General features: G+C 45.2%; 1 protein-coding gene across 2 annotated transcripts in view; it reads right to left on the bottom strand.

Moving 5' to 3' along the window:
• LOC123730756 (activating signal cointegrator 1) overlaps positions 1 to 17,706 on the bottom strand; it is a 125,564-nt gene that overhangs the window by 10,340 nt on the left and 97,518 nt on the right. The window contains exon 12 of one of the 2 annotated variants that reach the window (XM_082969737.1): positions 7,687 to 8,614. The exons of the other annotated variant lie outside the window; for it this stretch is intronic. Coding sequence (XP_082825863.1) covers positions 8,403 to 8,614 — 212 coding nt within the window. The 3' untranslated portion in view covers positions 7,687 to 8,402. Of the gene's footprint in view, positions 1 to 7,686; positions 8,615 to 17,706 lie in introns of those variants that run through there. 2 annotated transcript variants of the gene reach the window in all.

Genomic DNA, 17,706 nt, shown 5'->3' on the forward strand with positions numbered 1-17,706 from the left:
CTGCCAGGCCCATTCCATCCCTCTCCATGAAGAGGTAACTGGATTGTTAATAAAAATGGAAATTGAGCCATGCTGCTATCACTCACACACACACACACACACACACACACACACACACACACACACACACACACACACACACACACACTACCAGCAGCTATCGTCTCACCTTCCCCGCCCGACCTTCCTCACCCCTACCTCCCACAGAGCTGTCCTGGTGACATTTAAACGACGGGACCAATTCAAAGCCTACCACCTCCCTATGTCCTCCCCTAGATACTACTACATTCCTCTGTTCCTCAGGCAGCAAACTAACACATCAAATGCCTGCATGGCTATGAAATGAATAGGGAGAGGTGGGGGGAGGGGAAGAGGAAACCGACAGGGGGTAATAAAGCCCCTTCTGATTAACGGTTTGCTGTTATGTTTCCTATTGAAACACTTAAGAGGGTTAACAATTAAATGCAGGCTTTGGTGGGGGGTTGATAATTATGGAAAACGTGTCACAACACACAACTAGCGCCCTCATATTCCTGTTTGGCAAAGCATTACTTCCCGTCACACAAATCAGTAGGAACTGAAGCCGTAGGAATTCTTTCTTGACAACCAAAATGACCTTTTCAGATCGTGCTATTTCAAAACGTTTCCCCCCCTACTTAACGTGATACTGGTAACCTCATCACTACATCACACTGGCCATCACCCCAAGAAATGGGAGCAGCAGAAGCGAGCGGTCGGACTGAGGACGCTTCATTTCAAAAAAGCAAGCGGCGTAATACTAAATCAATCTGACCCACCCCACCAGCCAGCTCCCCGTCGCTATTCCTTAGCAACAGAGCAGACTTACCCACCGGCCAGCTCCCCGTCACTATTCCTTAGCAACAGAGCAGACTTACCCACTGGCCAGCTCCCCGTCGCTATTCCTTAGTAACAGAGCAGACTTACCCACCGGCCAGCTCCCCGTCGCTATTCCTTAGCAACAACGCAGACTTACCCACCGGCCAGTTCCCCGTCGCTATTCCTTAGTAACAGAGCAGACTTACCCACCGGCCAGCTCCCTGTCGCTATTCCTTAGCAACAACGCAGACTTACCCACCGGCCAGCTCCCCGTCGCTATTCCTTAGTAACAGAGCAGACTTACCCACCGGCCAGCTCCCCGTCGCTATTCCTTAGCAACAACGCAGATTTACCCACCGGCCAGCTCCCCGTCACTATTCCTTAGCAACAGAGCAGACTTACCCACCGGCCAGCTCCCCGTCACTATTCCTTAGCAACAGAGCAGACTTACCCACCGGCCAGCTCCCCGTCGCTATTCCTTAGCAACAACGCAGATTTACCCACCGGCCAGCTCCCCGTCACTATTCCTTAGCAACAGAGCAGACTTACCCACCGGCCAGCTCCCCGTCACTATTCCTTAGCAACAGAGCAGACTTACCCACCGGCCAGCTCCCCGTCGCTATTCCTTAGCAACAACGCAGATTTACCCACCGGCCAGCTCCCCGTCACTATTCCTTAGCAACAGAGCAGACTTACCCACCGGCCAGCTCCCCGTCACTATTCCTTAGCAACAGAGCAGACTTACCCACCGGCCAGCTCCCCGTCGCTATTCCTTAGCAACAACGCAGACTTACCCACCGGCCAGCTCCCCGTCGCTATTCCTTAGTAACAGAGCAGACTTACCCACCGGCCAGCTCCCCGTCGCTATTCCTTAGCAACAACGCAGACTTACCCACCGACCAGCTCCCCGTCGCTATTCCTTAGTAACAGAGCAGACTTACCCACCGGCCAGCTCCCCGTCGCTATTCCTTAGCAACAATGCAGATTTACCCACCGGCCAGCTCCCCGTCGCTATTCCTTAGCAACAGAGCAGACTTACCCACCGGCCAGCTCCCCGTCACTATTCCTTAGCAACAACGCAGACTTACCCACCGGCCAGCTCCCCGTCACTATTCCTTAGCAACAGAGCAGACTTACCCACCGGCCAGCTCCCTGTCGCTATTCCTTAGTAACAGAGCAGACTTACCCACCGGCCAGCTCCCCGTCGCTATTCCTTAGCAACAACGCAGACTTACCCACCGGCCAGCTCCCCGTCGCTATTCCTTAGCAACAATGCAGACTTACCCACCGGCTAGCTCCCCGTCACTATTCCTTAGCAACAGAGCAGACTTACCCACCGGCCAGCTCCCCGTCACTATTCCTTAGCAACAGAGCAGACTTACCCACCGGCCAGCTCCCCGTCACTATTCCTTAGCAACAGAGCAGACTTACCCACCGGCCAGCTCCCCGTCGCTATTCCTTAGCAACAGAGCAGACTTACCCACCGACCAGCTCCCCGTCACTATTCCTTAGCAACAGAGCAGACTTACCCACCGGCCAGCTCCCCGTCGCTATTCCTTAGCAACAGAGCAGACTTACCCACCGGCCAGCTCCCCGTCGCTATTCCTTAGCAACAGAGCAGACTTACCCACCGGCCAGCTCCCCGTCACTATTCCTTAGCAACAACGCAGACTTACCCACCGGCCAGCTCCCCGTCGCTATTCCTTAGCAACAGAGCAGACTTACCCACCGGCCAGCTCCCCGTCGCTATTCCTGAGCAACAATGCAGACTTACCCACCGGCCAGCTCCCCGTCGCTATTCCTTAGCAACAGAGCAGACTTACCCACCGGCCAGCTCCCCGTCGCTATTCCTTAGCAACAGAGCAGACTTACCCACCCGCCAGCTCCCCGTCACTATTCCTTAGTAACAGAGCAGACTTACCCACCCGCCATCAGCAGCTATTGATTTCTTTTAGGAGAAGGTGGGGTATCTAAAATGGTCCAAATGTTCAGAATGTTATTTTATGGAGCTCTTTGGGGCTAACAGCAGGTCTGAGCCAGAGATTGATTAGTTCTACTGGACACAGTGTGACCTCCAAAAGATAAGAAGCAATTATGGCTCTCTGAGAGGCTTTTCCAGCAGCGGTGCTTAAGCACTGCCAATGGGCCATGGTTTTAAATGGATAATTAACGTTGTGTATTGTATCGCTGGCTTCTCTGTGTGAGAGCTCTGCTTGACACTTGTGTGTGTGTGTGTGTGTGTGTGTGTGTGTGTGTGTGTGTGTGTGTGTGTGTGTGTACTGCCTACATGATGGAAGCCCCATTCTTCATCACTGATACATTGCTAATAAGATCAGAGGAGTCAATGTCTGAATATCTACATGGTCCAATTTCAGAGCTCGTTACACTTTCATTAGTTTGTACACGTCAGAGGGGTGTATAAACATTACAGCATGGAGCTCCCTCAAATACAATAATGGAATATGGTTTATTATAAACTGGTTCTAGCCCTGAATGCTGATTGGCTGACAGCCATGGTATATAAGACCGTATACCACGGGTATGACAAAACATGTATTTTTACTGCTCTAATTACATTGGTAACCAGTTTATAATAGCTTTTAAATAACTATAATGTAAGATTTAATTAAGCAATAAAGCACCTCGGGGGTTTGTGGTATATGGCCAATATACCACGGCTAAGGGCTGTATCCAGGCATTCCTCATTGCGTCATGCGTAAGAACAGCCCTTAGCCGTAGTATATTGGCCATATACCACACCCCCTCGTGCCTTATTGCTTAACTAAATCTTACATTCTAACAGTGATCGATTGTGTCAGAGATCAACCTGCAAAGCCAGGCACAGAGAGTTATTTAAAAGCCTCTCTTGTTCAGTGAGTGGACCACAGTACGGGCAGAACTTCTCTACCAGAACCACCTGTGTATAATGCATAGTGAATTAATTTATAGTACCTTCTATCACCCAGTAGTAGTGCATGAGAAGACTGGCTAACAGCCCACAGCTCCTTTGAACAGCCCTTATGCTACAGATGCATTCAGAATTAATCACATACAGACATTAGGCATCAAAAACATACCATCATAAAAGGCCCTTATGAAAGCCTGAATAAATGCATCAATGGTTATAATGCATAAGACTCATATATTTTTTTTTGAATGTGGCTCTAAAAACCTGATTGGTTCTCTGTAGCTCAGTTAGTAGAGCCCGGTCCTCTGTAGCTCAGTTAGTAGAGCACGACCCTCTGTAGCTCAGTTAGTAGAGCCCGGTCCTCTGTAGCTCAGTTAGTAGAGCACGGTCCCCTGTAGCTCAGTTAGTAGAGCACGGTCCTCTGTAGCTCAGTTAGTAGAGCACGGTCCCCTGTAGCTCAGTTAGTAGAGCACGGTCCCCTGTAGCTCAGTTAGTAGAGCACGGTCCCCTGTAGCTCAGTTAGTAGAGCACGGTCCTCTGTAGCTCAGTTAGTAGAGCCCGGTCCTCTGTAGCTCAGTTAGTAGAGCCCGGTCCTCTGTAGCTCAGTTAGTAGAGCCCGGTCCTCTGTAGCTCAGTTAGTAGAGCCCGGTCCTCTGTAGCTCAGTTAGTAGAGCCCGGTCCTCTGTAGCTCATTTAGTAGAGCCCGGTCCTCTGTAGCTCAGTTAGTAGAGCCCGGTCCTCTGTAGCTCAGTTAGTAGAGCACGGTCCTCTGTAGCTCAGTTAGTAGAGCCCGGTCCTCTGTAGCTCAGTTAGTAGAGCCCGGTCCTCTGTAGCTCAGTTAGTAGAGCACGGTCCTCTGTAGCTCAGTTAGTAGAACACGGTCCTCTGTAGCTCAGTTAGTAGAGCACGGCCCCCTGTAGCTCAGTTAGTAGAGCACGGTCCTCTGTAGCTCAGTTAGTAGAACATGGCGATTGCAACGCCAGGATAGTGGGTTTGATTCCCGGGAACACCTGTATGTAAAGTATGCACGCATGACTAAGTGTCATTGGATAAAAGTGTCTGCTAAACGTCATATTATATTCTGTCAGGAGAGAGAGCTTCCTGGTGCAGGAGAGGGGCTTGTCTGTTCACCAGGGGTTCCATAGGCTCCCATGTAAAGTGGGTCAACCCTGCTCCTCCAGAGCTTAACGAGCAGCCAGAGGATTTAAGACGGCGTGCTCCATAATTATGAAGAGTGAGGTTGGTGTGGGCTGATTGGGGAACATTTTAAATGTAGAGCCTAGCTGAAGACCAAATTCCAAAACAATATAAAGGACTGTCAGCATCAGTAGCAACATCATTTTACAGTCATTGGTAATCAGGTTATTTGCAAGCCTGGGGGCGTTAAGTAGCTCATTTAGCCCACTGTAAGAGAGGCTCAGCTGGGACTGACACTTGCGTACATAGTATTCCGGAAGCTCAGTTGCTCTAAGGTGGTGTGTGAAGAAGAACAAACCGGTGACGCAAGGCAGAGGGCGGCCAACACAGTTAGCTAGGTAGCTAGCAACGTAAAACTTCAGAGGGCAACCCCAAGGGACCTGCCTGCCACATGTCAGAAACGTTTAGAGTGTGGCACGTGGTACTGTATATGGTCTACAAAAAGAAGCCGACATCCGTCTACAAACACGGACTTTGCAGGCTAACATTATGTGGTGAAAAAGCATGTAAGGAAGTATCATGCAGGAGGAGGAAACAGATGGGAGGTACTGTATCGCTGTGACAATTTCAGTTGGTTGGTTAATTGTTTTTGCTTGATGCAGCAAAAACAGGCTGAGGCAGAACATATGCTTGAGAGTTAACTGGTTCGCTCCATAAGCCTGCTTAATCAACGTTGACCCCAAGGTCAATCTGCTGTTACTTGTCTACTCAGCTGGTTCTGGACTGGTTTTGGTTTGAAGCAAACAGTCGGATTGTGTACAATATCTTCCGTAAGCCAATTACCGTCTTTAAACAAGTCATACTGGGGGGACACAAACGTCAGCTTACCATAGTACTACAGTAGGGCTGGGACCAGACCAGTATCGAGATACTCCTTAGTATCGTGGCAAGCAAACAAACCCCAAAGCGGATTTAAGTTCTTTAGGAAAACAGCCCTAATGTTGAAAACAAACATCATTATGTTGCCAGAGTCAGATTTATTTCTTTATTTTCCAAGCTATAGGACACAATATTTTACATACAGCATGTTTTTAAAGGACCAAAGAGGTTGATCTTCGTGTTTTCATTTTTGCCATGGAAACAATAGAGCGTTACTAGTATCGTCCCGGCCCTACATAATAGAATGCAATATGTCAATGCATTAACTACTTGACAAGATCCACCCAACATACAGCCAATGACCAAATCACTCAATATGAACATTAGCCTAAACATTCCATGCCTAAGTACTAAATAAGTGCTGGTGGGATCACGTGCCTGGTGTCTGACATGAGATGGAAGATTCTCAACCATCAGTTTGAAGTGATGATCCACCAATTTGCATTTTTAAAACTTGAAATATTAAAATATATCTAACCCTGCACTTACCTCCTCCTATTAGCGCCGACTTTGCTGATAACTACTTTATTGAGGGAAAATGTAGCTGATGATATGTGATGTGTGGTTGTCTCACCTAGCCATCTTCACATCAATACAGCAACTGTAAGTTGCTCTGGACAAAAACGTCTGCTAAATGACTAAAATGTCATAACACTAAAGATAATTAATTACTAAAAACAAATGATGGATTTATAAAGAATAGAGCCAATTTATAATGTGAAAGAACATTTTTCTTAATATTGTTTAATTTATCAGGAATGTGACGATACCAGTGTAGCCAAAAAAATTCCATGGGAAAAATGAAAACATGAAGCAGATCAAACTCTTTAGTCCTTTAAAAACCTGTTGTATGTAACATATTGTGAGCTATAGATAGAAAATAAATACATGTGACTCAGGGCTGTTTTCCTAAAGAAGTTAAATCCGCTTTGTGTTTTGTTTCCTTGCCATGATACTAACAAGCATCGTGATACTGGTATAGTCCCGGTCGTAATAAATATGTCTGCTGAAAAATCAGGGAGGAGGAATCCAGTAATGAGTGAGATGAATGTTCATGGCACAGAGGAAATGCATGCCATTAATAATAAAACATAGGCTGCAGGATTATTATAATCCCCCAGCCACCTTTCCAAATAAACCATTTATTGAAACATTAAGAGTTGTCTTCAGTCTTCTCAGCCGACTTCAAATACAAAGGTGTGGGCTATAACTCTTTGTGAGGAATTTGAAGCAGATTCCAAAGCCACAACTATTTTGAGTTCACCAGAGACATATCTTATATAACCAGTTCCACCTGTTTTACATCCACTTTTCCCAAGAACAAATATCCCTTTTTGACAACTGAAATTCAATGGATACATTCATTATTAGATTGTTCCAGCTTCCTCTATTACTTTAAATTCCTTGACTTTTAACAAAGTTCATACAACGGAAATACTCTGAACTCTTATGACTCATATCTCTTTATTACTGCCATTTGTCTTTAAAACTCACCTTGCCTTCTCTAAAATCCCTCTGTCTTCAGTTCTCTCTCTAATCTATTCCCATGTACTGTACACCAGTCTTGGTAGCACTCTAACGTTGGAAGAACACACTGCAAACTAGGAAATTGTTGCACACGGTATGATTTGTAGGTTATCTACACCCTTAGAAAAAAGGGTTTGAAATGGGTTCCTGAGGCTGTCCTCATAGGAGAACCCTTTTTGATTGCAGGTTGAACCCTCTTTGGTTCCAGGCAGAACCCATTTGGGTTCTATGTACAATACTCTGTGGAGAGGGTTCTACATGGAATCCAAAAGTGTTCTACCTCAAAGGGTTATATCTGGAAACAAAATGGGTTCTTCAAAGGGTTCTCCTATGGGGACAGCCCAATAACCCTTTTTGGTTGTAGATAGCACTTGTTGTTCTTAGAGTGTAGCAACAAGCCTGCTTCAGAAAGCTAGCTCTTGTCTACAAGTCACATCAATGGAGGTTTATGTGTTAGTTACTGTAGGGTAAGCAAACAAATTCACACAGTCCGCAGCTTTTTAAAGACCCCCCAAAATGATCTTTCTTCATGTATTCACAGATCTTACCTGATAGTATGGGTGAAAGCAGGTATTCCTCTATGTAGCTTTCACCATTCCAATAATGTTGGATCAGTGATTGCTTCAAGGAAGGCAGGAAGAAAGGAAGCACGTACCAGATCACTTGCGGTAAGTAACAGTTACAATTGTTAGACGTTCGCTGCATAGCTAATTGCTAGCTTAAAGCTAGAATCCTTAATTGAAACAATAACAAAGCGTGCTCTGTACCCCTTGTTTTTTCTAAAAAGCTAAGGGATGGGGCTGGAGAAATGTAACCACTCTCAAATTAATAGACAGAGCTATGGATGCAAGGACTGACCATCCACGATACCAAATGTATAGTTTTAACCATGTTTAGAAGCTGTACATTGTTCGTTTGCATTTACGTTGTTTACAAACATTGGCGTAAAACAAGTTTATATATTGGATTATGATGGGGTAAGACAGTTGAACTAAGCTCATGAGGCATTTACTGTACATGTTATAGTCTTCAAGAATCAATGAGTATATATCATTCATTTATAAGTCCAAAAGAGGATGTAGCAACCAAGGATTCTAGCTTTAAAAGATGTTAGCATAGCCATAAAGTGAGGAAAGGGGTGTTGTTTCTCCACCTCAGGCCAACTCAGGATGCATGGCACAAAGACAGCTTGCTGGCCCAACGTGGAGGGGGGTGTGGGGGTGGAGCCAGACGAGGGATTATCCTGCTCAGGTCCCTGATCCTGGGCTAAGTTGGTTAGAACAGACATTAGCAGAGATAACATGTTGGTCAGAACAATGCAACAACTAGCCTAACGCCACAAGTGTAAAGTAGAACTAAAGAGTCTTTAGGGCTAAAGTTGATATATTCGTTTATATGATGAAACTTTGGTGACAAGTTGTGCTACTTAATAGTATAATAATAATAATAATAATAATAATAATGGAATAATCTGGGAAAGGAAAGTAGATGCTATAGTAGTATAATATGTTATTTAGCAGATGCTTTTCTTCAAGGCAACTTACAGTCATGCATGCATACATTTGTACATATGGGTGGCCCCAGCGGGAATCCAACTCAAGACCATTGGCATGGTAAGTGCCATGCTCTACCGACTGAGATAGTATATGCATGCATATCCATATAATTAAAAAAGAAGTGGGTGACTACAGACTACAAGCAAAAGGATTACTTGAATAAATTCTTCCCATTAGCAAAACAGTGAAGCTAATAACATAAGGTTGAAGCTAAACACCTGCAGTGAGGCTAGCTGACATCATGCCAGTCTCTCTCCATAGATCTATGAAGTCATTTGTAACAGATGTAGCTTACTACCTGGGGCCAACTTTGCTCACAGTTACGCATTAATCAGTTTACTTAGTCGTTGCTTTAGCTCTTGTCACGGCATTCTTTTCATTGGCCTTAGCTGTGGCGAGCTAAACAACAGGAACTACTTAGCGAAAGCTGCCTGCAGGTGGAACTGGTTTGAAATAGAGCCACAACGTCTTTGACATCTCCCTCCCTCATCGCTGACTCAGTGGAGAACCCCTCTGGGTTCTTACATTTTGTTCTGACAAGTCAAGACGAAGGAGATTATTTTCAGATGCACAGGCTGGTGAGCTGTACATCTCTGCAATGTGAACTGTCAAAATGGAGGGAAAAGATGTGATATTTCCCAGTGATTACGGTCTCGATCGGCGGCTATATCTCTGGTGTGAAAAACTGTGTGGGATACTAAACTGGGACATGAGATCTGTTGGAAGACACACAACCCAGTCGAGATTCAGAGGAAAGCTTTGCTGGTTCCAGTTAATTAGCGATAGGGAATGCCAGAAACATTGGCCTAATTGCTGGGGGCTTATAATAATAATTAGGTGCTTATTTTGTCCTATTTCACACATGTACATATACAGGCAGGTGTGAAATGGAAATGTGTTTTTGTGCATATCCAACTCCCCCCGAGACACCCTTGGAGAGTGGGGTCACGGCCAGGGTCTGCCAATATCAACGGCGACTCTGGTGCTCGGGGATTCGAACTAGCAACCTTTCGGTTACTGGCCCAACGCTCTAACTGCTAGGCTACCTGCCGCCCTTACAAATGGAATTACAAACCTATCCAAGAGCTTGGACAGATCAGCACATCTCCTAGACTACCAGAGAGAGTTATGGCTAGTGGCTGGGCATGTGCTCACAGTGAGAGTGGGCAAAGTGCAGCAGTGCTAGCAAGCATGATGCATAGAGACAACATAAGCCCTTGTGATAAACACAGATGGACAGGCAAAACCTATGCCTTCAACAAAAACCCAGAACAAGTTGTTTACCTCTTCAAGGTAGTTTGAACCCTTGAACTGTTTTTAAGTGCTAGTCTTGAGAAAGTATGCGCTTTCTTCAATTACTGGTCCTCCATTTGCAGGTCTCATGGGTTGTAGGAAAAAGTGAAGAACGGTGCTGAAGTGAACACATTGACCTCAAGCATAACAGCATGTAGCGCTTTAGCTTTATTGAGGAGAATCGCTCGTGTTTGAACCGTCTTTATTAGCATATCACCATCTTTTCAGCTTCCCTCGCCACAAACCGCAGCGGTGCCTCATTAGCATTGAAAATAACACCTTGAGCAGAAACAGCAATGAGGAAATAGGACAGAATTTTTAAAATTACGTAAGAATTAAGGCGGGGGTGCGATAGAGTGCAGCGACAGGAAGGTTGAGTGATAGCAAGAAAGGAACACATGCCTCTTCTGCATTAACCAGTAAATTGGCATTCTCAGAGGATGTCCCCTGATCAAATGAGAGAAGGTGTGCAAAGTGCACTGGGGGAGTCACGTCAGCCGCATGGAGATTAGGCAGCTAAGTGCACATTACAGCAGGGTAATGGAGTCGGTGAAACACTATGGAGGAGGAGGAGGATGAGGGGGGGGAAGGAGGGAGCTCGTGAGACGAAAGCTTCAGCTTAACAGGGGCTGACCTCACGGTCAGGACTGCCCCTGGCCTCCAGGTGTTTGTGTTTAAAGGCCAGGGAATTAAGCTAATGGCTAATAACAGCCAGCTAGGCTAGCCTCTCAAAATGGCCTCTTCACTTGTACCATCATTGACCTTGTTCAAAGAGGTGCCAATTTTCAATTACTGTGGAGATTATATGAACAAAAAAATTGTATTTTGACATAATTGTGGCCTCGGTGCTGCTATTTACCATAGCTTTGTTTCTTTAGCTAATCAGTGGGAGACAGGTCATCACAGAGCCAATATGTGGTTTATTCATTTCAAAAGGGCCTCTAAGACGACTCAGCTTGAGCAAAAAACACCAGCCAGAAAACAGTTACTCGCCCTGTAAATGCCAGCAAATGTCAGACATTTTTCTCGGGTGCGCACATTAATATAATTGAGGTTGACACATTATGAGACAGGAGTCCTCTGAGTCAGTCTGGGAGATTATGCTGATGGAAAGCTGGTCTGGAGTTTGGAGCGTCTGCCTGTGCAAGCTAAATGTGGATGGGCCTGGCGGTGTGGGGGAGTGTGGGCTTTACTCCTCGTACGCTTCAGTACCATGGCTGCTCTCCTCTCCTCTCTTGGGGGGCAAACACAAGGGGCCCTGTAGTGGGCTAATGCAATATTCATGGTGGGCATGGGAGAGCAGAACACTGCCGAGTACTGAGGAGACCTTCCAACCGCTATCAGGGAGCAGCTGCTTCTCTCCGAATGTGGCCTCTGTTCTCCACCATAGCATTCTCTCTCTCTCTCTCGTAAATTTTTTATCACAGCTTAAAAAGGCTGTCTTGGCAGAGGCTGGTGGCAGTGAGTCAAGGGCCCTTGCCTCTGGTAACAAAGTAGGAAACAGTCTACATTTTAAGAGAGACCAAGCTAAACATACAGACGGGAGATGGGGAAAACACACAGCAGAGAAAGACCAATATCATTATCGACTCGCCATGGTCATTACCTCTTCATTGGAATTTCAACTCTTTCATCTCACACTTTTCATTGCGACTGTCGGAGGAAATTATGATCAAATGTAGATAAAGAATTTGATTTTTTTGCTGCGGGTTATTTTTCAGAGCCAAAGCTGCTGGCCCTTGCCCACATCCATAGGAAACCCCATATAGAGCCCCGTGGAGAGGAGGTAGAAAATACGTCACTCACAGGAATAGAGTGTCATAACGGTGTGGTATGGTGTCGTAAGGGATGTCTTTACCATGCCCTCCAGGGCTAGGGGTTCAACCATGTGGTCGAGGGGGAAGGGTTTGTCAGCGAGGTGGTGGCGGCAGAACTCTGGTTCTCTCTGCATTATTTATGTTCGGTCCTCAGGTGGTCCGTCCCACTGTTATAATGAGGACTGGAGTCATGGTCTGTTTGGAGTCACTGCTGGATCACTGCTCAACCACACAGGGCATACACAGCTCACTGTTTGCATAGTCTTCTCTTGGACTGTAACAAAAACAGCCTGTTAAACATGGACTGTGCGGTCTCCATGACAACAATAGCTATTGCGTTGGTCTCAAAATGGAGAAGAGGCTTTAAGTGAGTGAGAATCACAAGTAGCCACATGTTTTTTTGTATTCAGGACAGGCAGGTTGGAGACAGAAAGCTGATGAAGGACTTGAGTAATGTTGATCCTTCTGCCAGATGTGGTGAATGAGCATGTTGGGTAAACAGTTTACTGAAGTCTGGATTTGATGCTTTGGCTACACAGTGGGGCCAACACAGTCCGCTGTAAATAACACAACATGCAGTTTGTACATGAACATTTCCACACTACGCATGAATCAAAACAACTCTATAAATAATACATACATTAATTGAATTGCTTTAAAAAAAGTTGGGTGCATTAAATAGTAGGGATAAGTATTGTAAGCTCACAATACATACCACGACAGAAAATATATTACGATATGGCAATCATGGTTCCAAGTGGATCATGTCACACAACCCTTTTCACAGTAACAACACAATTCTTCACAATCAGACACAGAATCTGTAAACAAATGACACCAATCGCTGCCCACTCAATGTCAACGACTGTGACCAGTCAGATTGAAAGTGTCCATAATAACATCCCCACCCCGCATTGCTACTTGAACTAGGCAAATAAACCAGCGATTGATCCTTGATTTCTGACCTGACAAATGAACAAAAACAAGGCAGCAGTCTAAGTGCGATGAATTGTAGCAGGGCCAGCGCTAACTCCCCACACCAGGGTAATCTCTTCCTAATCAAGGATATTAATCACACCGCCTACACAGCACAGCGTTGAGCCCGATCAATACTACAGAAGGGTTTAGCAGATGGAGAGAGAAGTGGATGTACTGCAAAGGAGCCTTGGACACTGGTTCTGTTCTGTTCAGTAGTACCGTCACGGGTTCTGTTAGACTAGTACCGTCACGGGTTCTGTTAGACTAGTACCGTCACGGGTTCTGTTAGACTAGTACCGTCACCGGTTCTGTTAGACTAGTACCGTCACCGGTTCTGTTAGACTAGTACCGTTACCGGCTCTGTTAGACTAGTACCGTCACTGGCTCTGTTAGACTAGTACCGTCACCGGCTCTGTTAGACTAGTACCGACACCGGCTCTGTTAGACTAGTACCGTCACGGGTTCTGTTAGACTAGTACCGTCACGGGCTCTGTTAGACTAGTACCGTCACGGGTTCTGTTAGACTAGTACCGTCACCGGCTCTGTTAGACTAGTACCGATACCGGTTCTGTTAGACTAGTACCGTCACCGGCTCTGTTAGACTAGTACCGTCACCGGCTCTGTTAGACTAGTACCGTCACAGGCTCTGTTAGACTAGTACCGACACCGGCTCTGTTAGTAGCACCGACACAGGTTCTGTTAGAGTAGTACCGACACCGGTTCTGTTAGTAGTACCGTCACTGGTTCTGTTAGACTAGTACCGTCACCGGTTCTGTTAGACTAGTACCGTCACCGGTTCTGTTAGACTAGTACCGTCACCGGCTCTGTTAGACTAGTACCGTCACCGGTTCTGTTAGACTAGTACCGTCACAGGTTCTGTTAGACTAGTACCGTCACCGGCTCTGTTAGACTAGTACCGTCACCGGCTCTGTTAGTAGTACCGTCACAGGTTCTGTTCGTCACAGGCTCTGTTAGACTAATACCGTCACCGGTTCTGTTAGTAGTACCGTCACCGGATCTGTTAGACTAGTACTATCACAGGTTCTGTTAGACTAGTACCGTCACCGGTTCAGTTAGACTAGTACCGTCACCAGCTCTGTTAGACTAGTACCGTCACAGGCTCTGTTAGACTAATACCGTCACCGGTTCTGTTAGTAGTACCGTCACCGGCTCTGTTAGACTAGTACTATCACAGGCTCTGTTAGACTAATACCGTCACCGGTTCTGTTAGTAGTACCGTCACCGGCTCTGTTAGACTAGTACTATCACAGGTTCTGTTAGGGTAGTACTATCACAGGTTCTGTTAGGTAGTACTATCACAGGTTGTGTTATGTTAGTAGTACTATCACAGGTTGTGTTAGGGTAGTACCATCACAGGTTGTGTTAGGGTAGTATCATCACAGGTTGGTTAGGGTAGTACCATCACAGGTTCTGTTAGGGTAGTACCATCACAGGTTCTGTTAGGGTAGTACCATCACAGGTTGTGTTATGTTAGTAGTACTATCACAGGTTCTGTTAGGGTAGTACCATCACAGGTTCTGTTAGGGTAGTACCATCACAGGTTCTGTTAGGGTAGTACCATCACAGGTTCTGTTAGGGTAGTACCATCACAGGTTGTGTTATGTTAGTAGTACTATCACAGGTTGTGTTAGGGTAGTACCATCACAGGTTCTGTTAGTAGTACTATCACAGGTTCTGTTAGTAGTACTAACACAGGTTCTGTTAGTAGTACTATCACAGGTTCTGTTAGGGTAGTACTATCACAGGTTCTGTTAGTAGTACTATCACAGGTTCTGTTAGTAGTACTATCACAGGTTCTGTTAGTAGTACTATTACAGGTTCTGTTAGTAGTACTATCACAGGTTCTGTTAGACTAGTACTATCACAGGTTCTGTTAGGGTAGTACTATCACAGGTTCTGTTAGTAGTACTATCACAGGTTCTGTTAGGGTAGTACCATCACAGGTTCTGTTAGGGTAGTACTATCACAGGTTCTGTTAGGGTAGTACCATCACAGGTTGTGTTAGGGTAGTACCATCACAGGTTGTGTTATGTTAGTAGTACTATCACAGGTTGTGTTAGGGTAGTACCATCACAGGTTCTGTTAGGGTAGTACCATCACAGGTTGTGTTAGGGTAGTACCATCACAGGTTCTGTTAGGGTAGTACTATCACAGGTTATGTTAGGGTAGTACTATCACAGGTTGTGTTATGTGAGTAGTACTATCACAGGTTCTGTTAGGGTAGTACCATCACAGGTTCTGTTAGGGTAGTACCATCACAGGTTGTGTTAGGGTAGTACTATCACAGGTTCTGTTAGGGTAGTACTATCACAGGTTGTGTTAGGGTAGTACTATCACAGGTTGTGTTAGGGTAGTACTATCACAGGTTCTGTTAGGGTAGTACTATCACAGGTTCTGTTAGGGTAGTACCATCACAGGTTCTGTTAGGGTAGTACCATCACAGGTTCTGTTATGTTAGTAGTACTATCACAGGTTGTGTTAGGGTAGTACCATCACAGGTTGTGTTAGGGTAGTACTATCACAGGTTGTGTTAGGGTAGTACCATCACAGGTTCTGTTATGTTAGTAGTACTATCACAGGTTCTGTTATGTTAGTAGTACTATCACAGGTTCTGTTAGGGTAGTACTATCACAGGTTCTGTTAGACTAGTACCATCACAGGTTCTGTTAGGGTAGTACCATCACAGGTTCTGTTATGTTAGTAGTACTATCACAGGTTGTGTTAGGGTAGTACTATCACAGGTTCTGTTATGTTAGTAGTACTATCACAGGTTGTGTTAGGGTAGTACCATCACAGGTTGTGTTAGGGTAGTACTATCACAGGTTGTGTTAGGGTAGTACTATCACAGGTTGTGTTAGGGTAGTACTATCACAGGTTATGTTAGGGTAGTACCATCACAGGTTGAGTTAGGGTAGTACCATCACAGGTTGTGTTAGGGTAGTACCATCACAGGTTCTGTTAGGGTAGTACCATCACAGGTTGTGTTATGTTAGTAGTACTATCACAGGTTCTGTTATGTTAGTAGTACTATCACAGGTTGTGTTAGGGTAGTACCATCACAGGTTGTGTTAGGGTAGTACTATCACAGGTTGTGTTAGGGTAGTACTATCACAGGTTCTGTTAGGGTAGTACCTCACGGTTGTGTTAGTAGTACCTCACAGGTTGTGTTAGGGTAGTACCATCACAGGTTCTGTTATGTTAGTAGTACTATCACAGGTTCTGTTATGTTAGTAGTACTATCACAGGTTCTGTTATGTTAGTAGTACTATCACAGGTTCTGTTAGGGTAGTACCATCACAGGTTCTGTTAGGGTAGTACCATCACAGGTTCTGTTAGGGTAGTACCATCACAGGTTCTGTTAGGGTAGTACCATCACAGGTTGTGTTAGGGTAGTACCATCACAGGTTGTGTTAGGGTAGTACCATCACAGGTTGTGTTAGGGTAGTACCATCACAGGTTGTGTTAGGGTAGTACTATCACAGGTTGTGTTATGTTAGTAGTACTATCACAGGTTGCTGTTAGGGTAGTACCATCACAGGTTGTGTTAGGGTAGTACCATCACAGGTTGTGTTATGTTAGTAGTACTATCACAGGTTCTGTTAGGGTAGTACCATCACAGGTTCTGTTATGTTAGTAGTACCATCACAGGTTGTGTTAGGGTAGTACCATCACAGGTTGTGTTAGGGTAGTACCATCACAGGTTGTGTTAGGGTAGTACCATCACAGGTTGTGTTAGGGTAGTACCATCACAGGTTGTGTTATGGTAGTACCATCACAGGTTGCGTTAGGGTAGTACTATCACAGGTTGCTGTTAGGGTAGTACTATCACAGGTTGTGTTAGGGTAGTACTATCACAGGTTGTGTTAGGGTAGTACCATCACAGGTTCTGTTATGTTAGTAGTACCATCACAGGTTGTGTTAGGGTAGTACCATCACAGGTTGAGTTAGGGTAGTACCATCACAGGCTGTGTTAGGGTAGTACCATCACAGGTTGTGTTATGTTAGTAGTACTATCACAGGTTCTGTTAGGGTAGTACCATCACAGGTTCTGTTATGTTAGTAGTACCATCACAGGTTCTGTTAGGGTAGTACTATCACAGGTTCTGTTAGGGTAGTACCATCACAGGTTCTGTTAGGGTAGTACCATCACAGGTTGTGTTAGGGTAGTACCATCACAGGTTGTGTTATGTGTAGTACCATCACAGGTTCTGTTAGGGTAGTACTATCACAGGTTGTGTTAGGGTAGTACCATCACAGGTTGTGTTATGTTAGTAGTACTATCACAGGTTGTGTTATGTGAGTAGTACTATCACAGGTTCTGTTAGGGTAGTACTATCACAGGTTCTGTTAGTAGTACTATCACAGGTTCTGTTAGTAGTACTATCACAGGTTCTGTTAGTACTACTAACACAGGTTCTGTTAGTACTACTAACACAGGTTCTGTTAGTAGTACTATCACAGGTTCTGTTAGTAGTACTATCACAGGTTCTGTTAGTAGTACTATCACAGGTTCTGTTAGCACTACTAACACAGGTTCTGTTAGTAGTACTATCACAGGTTCTGTTAGTAGTACTATCACAGGTTCTGTTAGGGTAGTACTATCACAGGTTCTGTTAGGGTAGTACTATCACAGGTTCTGTTAGGGTAGTACCCTCACAGGTTCTGTTAGGGTAGTACTATCACAGGTTCTGTT

This window comes from Salmo salar, chromosome 26 (assembly GCF_965601325.2).
Source record: "Salmo salar chromosome 26, fSalSal1, whole genome shotgun sequence".
In the NCBI taxonomy this organism is placed as follows: domain Eukaryota; kingdom Metazoa; phylum Chordata; class Actinopteri; order Salmoniformes; family Salmonidae; genus Salmo; species Salmo salar.